Source organism: Capricornis sumatraensis, chromosome 21 (assembly GCF_032405125.1).
Source record: "Capricornis sumatraensis isolate serow.1 chromosome 21, serow.2, whole genome shotgun sequence".
Lineage (NCBI taxonomy): Eukaryota > Metazoa > Chordata > Mammalia > Artiodactyla > Bovidae > Capricornis > Capricornis sumatraensis.
The window spans coordinates 15,290,254-15,298,744 of record NC_091089.1 but is presented as its reverse complement, the minus strand read 5'-3'; the positions used below and the strand labels follow the sequence as shown (position 1 = coordinate 15,298,744).

Here is an 8,491-nt window from a genome sequence, read left to right as displayed (position 1 = left end):
ATTTTACATCTGACTCACATGTAATCACAGAGGGAGGAAATCATATTTTGGCTACAGTGTCCTCAACTCAGCCCTTTAATAAAATTATTTCTCATTTTGTTCACTGTTTTTTTTTTTTTTTCAACAAACCTAAGTTACCTCTCTTATGATAAAGTTGTGCCAAGTTATTACAAACCAAAGAACAGTAATCATATATTTTTATAATCAGGAAAACTACTTGTAAATGACATATCAATAATTAATAAAGCAATCTAGAATATTTCTTTAATATCTTTGGGTTTAAAGAAAAATTTACTTCTCCATTTGATGAACAATGGGTGAATTTTCATAAAAGAAGGCATCCTTTTCATTTCTAAATCCTAATAATCACATTGATTTTTAGTGATGTAGTCCAATGAGACCATCACCACATCCATAATTTGAGACTACAGAGCAGTATTCCTAAAATGCTCAAGTACTTTTATTTATATCACTGGTAACCTGCAGGGGAAATTGAATATCTTATGAAAATTTATCCAGATTCTCTAATAAAGAGGAAATGATCATGATACACATTTACAGTTACTTTCTGCTAATTAAATTCATTTCTAACAACAACAAAAAGTTTGCACTCACATGTCAGGGAAAAAAAGGAAAATTTCTCCTTGCCTAGTGAAAATCGTTAAGTTCCAATTCATCACGGCTAGGGTGCTAACCATCACAGAGCGCGTGCCACTTGGCGATTTGCCTTCTGGGATAGTCACAGATCTCCTTCCAGTGCTCTCCACCGGCTCCTTCTGCTGCTGCTCCCAGGACCAACCGCCCAATCACCTCATTTCGGGATCCCCTTTCAGAATCCAAAACCAGAAATTCAACACTTATCTCTTCTAGACCCTCACAAGGAATGTCAAAGACAAAGAGTTCATTGAACACTGCATTGGGGGTGCATTTCTTCACATGCGTCTTCTTTTTAGAGATTCTCTTTTTGGCATGGTACAGGTTCACTTTGACATAGGGATCTGCAAGGATACACAATAGACAATGTACCGGCAGAACATGGCAGGAACTCTGATCTCAAGATAACGGGGCCCTTAGATATTACTGCATACTGACAAAATGTGATCATAATGAAAATGAGTCAGAATGAAGATAAAGTATGGATGAAGCTTGGCTTCTCTTTTGTCAACAAGTTGAAAATAAGTAAGAATGCAAAACATGAGAGATAACAGAGGATAGGAAAGAACTGTAATGGCAGGATGAAGAGATGACATAAAGGGAAAGAAAAGAGAACGTTCCAACAACACATTCTGATTACTAATAACTCATTCCCAAGAACGGAATAGAAGGAAAAAAACATTACACAGCATCTAACCTTACTGAGTTGTCTGACTTTGGGTAAGTCTCTCTACCTCTCTGCTTTCTCCTTTGAATGGGGCAGTGTGCATTTAGAGTTCACAATGGCAATGCCTTTTTCAGTTTTAATTTTTCTGTGGTCCTTTAATCACCTGCTGTGTTTGTTTCCTGTTACCCTGTATTTATATTCCTTGTGTCACATGTATCCTGTGGATTTTAAGATAATGCTACTTTGTCATATATTTAATTACATTATTTTGTCCTATTCTGGTTGCATGAATCCATTTTAGCTTCCTAACCTATATCTTTAAGATCATGTTTTCCGCTTCCATTACTTAATTATAAAATTATAACTAATAATAGCTCTAGGTGATATTGAATGAAATATATATATTTCATTATACATATGAATGAGTATATATATGAATGAATTTTTATATATATGAATGATATATATATATATATATATATGTATATACACACATATATGTATATATCCAGTCTTTACAATCCCCTTCAAGGTAACTATTATTATGTCCAGTTTGTATGGAGTTTAAGAAACATAACCAAGATTACTGTGCTAAGAAACAGAAGGGTTAGGGTTTGAACTCAGATCATTTTAACCTATAGGTCACATGTTCTTCTCATATAGCAAAGTTTGTGTGTGTGTGAAACCTTGTCACAAAACTAAAAGCTAATTCTTAAAATAGACAATAGATACATGATAAACTGAAGGAAAGATAATAAAAACAGTAGAAGTGTAAGGGTAGGCAGGCTCATTTAAAATACTAAAATTAAGAACTTCTCCTATAACAGTTTTTTTCTCTTTATGCTTCAACTTTATTCAATCAGACATCTATCACATACAAACTGTCTTGTATTTTAGTTTTCTTCTTTTTGTTAATGGCATTGACTCACACTTTATTCCATAAAATGAGAAACAGAAGAATAATCACATCATTTGTAATTGTGAATAAAGGGTGAATAAAAATCATAGGCCAGTGTTGTTAACTGTTTTCCCCAATATATAGCTCATTTTTCATTGAGCCTATGTTTTTCAAAGCTTTCTTACCTGAAAGTCCAGACACATCAGATTTAGGCAGGTGCCGAGCTTTTAAAACAACCACAGTAAGAGTATTTGTGGTGGACTGATAGCAGAGAGAGATCAATAACTCACCCCGTCCAGAAGATTTCTAAAAAAAAAGAGGTAAGATATAAAAATGCTTTTAGTATTCTTTAGTTTTGAAACATATACTTTTATCAACATTTAAAGTGGTATAACAGTACTGTTATTTAATGTAAATTTCCTTAGTTTACTTTAGTGTGCTAAAGAATCAGAGTAACTAAAAGTATGTATGCAGTGCCATCACCTCCTAAGAGCAACTATCTGCCATCTTGTGGACTTTTTAGGTACTGCAGAATGTCAAAATTCATAATGAGCCACACTCGGACACGACTGAGCGACTTCACTTTCATGCATTGGAGAAGGAAATGGCAACCCACTCCAGTGTTCTTGCCTGGAGAATCCCAGGGATGGGGGAGCCTGGTGGGCTGCCGTCTATGGGGTCGCACAGAGTCGGACAAGACTGAAGCGACTCAGCAGCAGCAGCATCACTAGAAACGTTTTTAAGGGGGATATTTAGAATATAGCTTACAGAGAGGTATTTTTAATTTTTGCCTTTTAATTAACTCTCCATTTTAATTAAGTTGTTAATGGTAATGAATATTATCTAATTATTTTAATATATCTGTATATGGGAAATTGATTCATGTTCAGTTTGATTTTATTTCAAATCCTTTAGAACAGACATTATTAAAATTCGAATTCAGAAAACCTGAAATTTAGTCTGACACCCACCATTCTCTTCGCCCAGAGGGCTGATGGAGTTAAAATACTCTTCCCCAACCCTACCCCAAATCTTTCTTTAATCCAAGGAATGAGCTAAATATTGGAGAGAATTGACTCGGAATTTTTAATGCTTTGTCTTTGAATAGTATCATAGAATTTATTTTTTACATAAGACTTAGATCTTGTTTTACTTTAACATTAGATACGATGACCAAGTAGTCAAAGTACAAGTTCTAACTGAAAGTAACAAAAAGTAACTTGAGGTTTGATTATAGCTAAGAATGATGGCTGACTAGAGCTCCTAAAACTGCAATATATATTTATAAAAAGCTACTATGGGGTAACTGTGTGAATGAGCACTCCAAGAAAAAGAGTAGGAAACAAATCTTTATTCCCATTGTGCTACTAAGCAGCCTGGTGTATCAAACTACTTAATAATTCTAAATATTGACTCTCATTAATTTGAACAGACACAGGTGAGGATGTGGTCCAAACAAACTTTATGGTATTCTATAAAATTATCCATTATAGACACCAGTTATTCTGAAACACCACAGCTGGGATCAAATCAGTTCCATATTTAAGGGAAAAATACAATTAAATTTGATTAATTGATGTCATCATTTTCTAATAATTCTAGAACTACAAAAGTAGTGTAACTACAAAGGCAGAATAACTCTTGTTATACAACACAAAGGTGAATATAATTCAATATAATGATGTACCTCTTCCTCAAGAAGCAATTCTATGAAAAGCCAATACAACTTCAAATACTCAGGATGAATTGATTTAATTTTCAATTTTAATTATGCTAAAGTTCAGACAGTAATGCGTCTGCCTGGAATACGGGAGACCTGGGTTCAATCCCTGGGTCGGGAAGATCCCCTGGAGAAGGAAATGGCAACCCACTCCAGTACTCTTGCCTAGAAAATTCCATGGATGGAGGAGCCTGGTGGGCTACAGTCCATGGGGTTGCAGAGTCAAACCCGACTGAGTGACTTTACTCTTCACTGAACATTGATACATATTTTTTAACTTGTAATGAGCAAGAAATATTTGTCTGCATTTTAGTGGCAGTCTTAGTGAAAATACTTGTGATACGAATTCATAAAAGTTATATAAATATTACTTAAATAAATCCATAAAGTGTCCCTATTTATTTTATATCATTGATATATTTTAAGCATTTCAGTAGTGGGTTAAATTCTCTTTCATCTATCTGTCTCCCTACTCCCGTTTGATTATGATCAATAATAGTTAAACATGGCAAAGGTGATATGTACAAGACATCATTTTAATAAAAACCCCCTTGATACAGAAAAGATTACTTATAAATATGTTTAAAGACTAAAAATTAATTACCCTAACATTTCTCTTGGTAATCTCTCTGTTCATTAGCATTTCTCCATTAGTTAATTCAATTCCTGCTAGAGGAATCAGGACTTCTCCAATGACATCATCTCTTGAAAACCTGTCAAAACTCAAGACTGTGAAGTGCAAGGCCAGCTCCTGGATCTGGGTGTAGGGTATCCCATAGAATGTGAAGGTCTCATCGAAAGCCGGGTCCAAGGTCTTTCTCAGAACTCTGGTTTTTACTTTATGCTTCTTCTCTGGAAGAATCATCATTTTGATGTACGGGTCAGAGGTCATTGACTGGTCATCCATGGCTGGCAAGCCACGGGCTTCCTTAATATTTACCACAAATGCTTTCTTTTCAAAGTTGTACTCTAAGGAGAAGAAGAGGGTTCCCAGCTTCTCCTGTTTCTCATCTGAAGTAAGAGAAGTGCTGGAATTTAAGCTATCGGGGGAAACTACCTCTTTTCCCCCTTCTGAAGAGAGTTTTGGGGTCACGCTGTCCAGGTCAGAAGGACTGCCAGCTTTGAGATTTGTTTTGGGAAAATTGCCATTTAGATCTCTCTTCTCAAGATCAAGATGCAATGAATTCTTTGGCACTGCTGATTTATTCTTTACTTCATTTTTCTCATCAGCTCCGAACTTCTTTTTGCTGTTCAGGCTTTCAGGGTAAATGTCAACTCCCTTTAGCACATGCACAAATTTATACGGAGGAGTCTTGCTAGGCTTGGATGACTTTCTCTGACAGCATATCCATGCAAACAGAGAGACTGTGAAGACCAGGCCAAACGCACTGAAGATCCCCACCACTGTGGGGATTTCATCTGAAAAATCAAATGACCAATAACATGCATTAAAGGAGCAGAGGTGGAAACACCCTATTTGAAAAGCATCCTAAAGCTGGCAATTGCTGTATGTTGCACAGATTGAATTGCTTTCCAACTGTTCTGGGTGAATTATGTACCTATTTCATATAACTTTCAGGAAAAAACTGAGATGTGACATATAGAGAATAAACAGAAAATCCTTCCTTGTAGTAATTTTCAGAAATAAAATGAAAGGGTGAACTTTGGTTGAGGCTAAGGATGGGAGAATACTAAATGATCATGACCTACCTTTGTTTTCTCACTTAACATGAGACAAATAGAGTCAAATACATGAATCAGTACTCGTAATATTTTCATTGATAGTTTGAGGCTTTCCAGAAGCATCAATTCTTACTATGTAATTCTAAGCCACATTCTTCAAATGCTGAGAGAAATGATGGAACATTATCTGCAATTATCACGAACATTAATAATTTCTATCTAAATTACAGGGAAATAAATGTACACATATTAGGCAGAAAAGAACAAAAAGGTGAACAATAGAATATTAATATTATACAACTTGTAAGACTACAAACTCATATACCTACCCCAAATTCTTCAAATAAATATTGAATTATCCAAAGTATAAAATTAATTATCTAGATAGGATTTAACTCAAAGAATGGTTATAGATGAATCATCGTTCTCTAAAATGTAATGAAAAGAGTGAGCAGAAATAATTTAGAGTTCAATTTTATCCATAACTGATTTTTTTCCTAGCACATTTCCACATGGCAAATGGTGATCAAATTGAAATTGGCATTCATTCCTTGAATGAGGGCACATTAATTACTGACATTATGTAACATTGATTATTCATGAACCTTATCATGTTCCATATGTAAGCATATTCTCCAACAAATGATTGATATCACTGTGTAAGTAAAAGCAGTATTACTATATATGGATACAGTGAATTGAGTCAATGTTTAATATGATCAAAATTAATATAACTAATGTAATAATATCTGCCTTTGGCTCCATTTCATTCTATTTTTTAATCCCAAGTATGAATAATAAAGTTAAAAGTCCCAGTCAGGAAAAGGTTAAGGCTTGTTTAACTAATCCCTGAAAGAATAGTCTTTTGTTTTTCTGCTCCTCAATCCCTCAAACTTCTATTTCATAATCACAAAACTGAACTCAAATAATATATAATTAGGAAATGACAACAGCAAAGGTACCAAAGAAGATAAAACAGGAAACACATCAATGAAAAATATTCTGTAGTTTAATTATATCAGTGAACTGAATTGTGTAGAGATGAAAAATACACTTTGAATTCACGAGATAGAAAAAGCAGTGGATGCTACAGAAAGAAAATGAGGTGAGAGCCAAAGACCATTAGCTAAACTTACTATCAGCTTTTCAGTTTTTCCTTCTGTTTAAGTCTTTGTGGGGAGAAAAAGCAAACATACAAACAAAACACTTCTGGACTTTCTAATCATCCAACTCTAGGGAGCAAAAGCAAAGTCAGGAACTATTCTTTAGTCAATGAAGAAAGAAAAAAAAAAATTAAATGAATAGTAATTTTTTTTTTCTAAATAGACTTATGGCCCATACCAGAACATATTTTTAACTAGCACAGCATCTGAAAATTCCTCAGTATTCAAAAATTTCTGATTTTCAATCAGAAGCTGGGAATACATATCATATTACAACAATATAAACTCAATCAGTCAAATGGATAGCTGTGAAAGAAATTCCTTCCTGAGTATGATATCACATTGTCTCATTTAATATTAATGTCAAATGGCAAAATATACAAAGGTTCATCTACTCCCTATGTATTCTCTAATAAGATCCTAAACTTTTGAGAGCAAAGATCTGTCATTTCACTCAGTTTCATAACAAACTTCTGTAAATTTCCTGATATTTCTGAGTATATGTAAAGCAAAACTCTAATCTCTTGCATTTGTAATATAATGGAACCTAAAATAACACTTTTCTATTTGAAGAAATACCTCTGATATTTTCTCTTGTTCTTTTTTCACTAAAACAGAGAAGGAGAGTAAGGGTGTTAAGCATAGATATAAGAAAAGGGAAACTGAACTGGAAAATGTAAGTCTTAAGTATAGTTTCCAGTAGTTTTTAGCCAACTGACCTGCAAATTTTCCCTTATCTCTCCTGTCTCTGGTTACCTCTGAAATAGAATGGGCTCAGCTAATTAATTTTGAATACTCTATTTAACCCTAGCATCGTAGGATTCTGTCTTTCACTAGTAGCGTATTTCAAGAATACAAGAAAAACAGCAGAGAAAAAAACACCTTATGGTACATTCTGCACTAAAACATACATTCTAAATGCCCTAATAGTTAAGTTATTTTATATTGAGATCAAACTCTTATGTAATCACAGAACCATTTGGCTTCCCCTAATTAGTTAAATACAGGTTTTCATGCAAATAACAATCACCTACAGAATTAATGAAACCAACAAGCAAAAAGATCTCTTTTCTTTACTTAGCACGTGCTGTAATTTACAGGGATACCTGGATGACTAGCAACTTCTTGGATGTAAAATCACGCTAGCATAAAGCAATTTTAAGGAGAAAAATAATCAAGAGAGAAACCACAGCGATAAGCCACTATTGCCGTTTTACAATTCTCATGTTCCTTTCAGTTTACCTGGGGAATCTATAATCAATATCCCACGGAAACACACACACACACACCCAGCGTATTTAAGGAACAATCGCAGTTGTAAGTTGAGTAACTTGCTTACCAAATTCTTCCCGGCTGGCAGAGATCGGAGCCATTTTTTGTTGCGTATTCTGTCCGAGGTGCTGAACGGAAACCCTCTGGCTTGGTTCACTTGCCTCGATCTGAAGGGTCAGGGGCTTTTCCTAGTGCTGGAAACAACAGTGCAAAGCTCAGGGGACCTAAGCCGGGAGTGGGGAAGAGGCAGCGAGGGAGGTCCACTCGCCCTCACACGGTGATTTTCCAGCCCTGTTCCTGTTTTGGCTCGTTAGAGAAGCTTGTCTCCGAGACTCTAGACGTGGCTGAAACACGAATTGACGCAATCCTGACGCTACAGGGTTGAAATCAGCACCTCCCTCCTCTCTCCAAGCCACTCCTCTCCCCCTTCATTC

General features: G+C 35.1%; 1 protein-coding gene across 1 annotated transcript; it reads right to left on the bottom strand.

The window, feature by feature from the left end:
• Nucleotides 1–690: 690 nt before the first annotated feature.
• On the bottom strand, nucleotides 691–8,158 carry SYT4 (synaptotagmin 4). Its single transcript, XM_068993980.1, has 4 exons — nucleotides 8,125–8,158; nucleotides 4,544–5,358; nucleotides 2,405–2,525; nucleotides 691–998 (listed from the first exon to the last, which is right to left on the bottom strand). Exons 1-4 carry the CDS (start codon nucleotides 8,156–8,158, stop codon nucleotides 691–693), a joined length of 1,278 nt encoding a protein of 425 aa, XP_068850081.1.
• Nucleotides 8,159–8,491: the final 333 nt, after the last annotated feature.

Bases quoted from the DNA above. Each gene is read 5' to 3' on its own strand.
- SYT4 (XM_068993980.1), bottom strand. From the start codon at position 8,158: ATGGCTCCGATCTCTGCCAGCCGGGAAGAATTTG. The intron at 5,359-8,124 runs GTAAGCAAGTTA...TTGATTTTTCAG, and splicing joins TGCCAGCCGGGAAGAATTTG to ATGAAATCCCCACAGTGGTG. The intron at 999-2,404 runs GTAAGAAAGCTT...GTATCCTTGCAG, and splicing joins TGATGTGTCTGGACTTTCAG to ATCCCTATGTCAAAGTGAAC.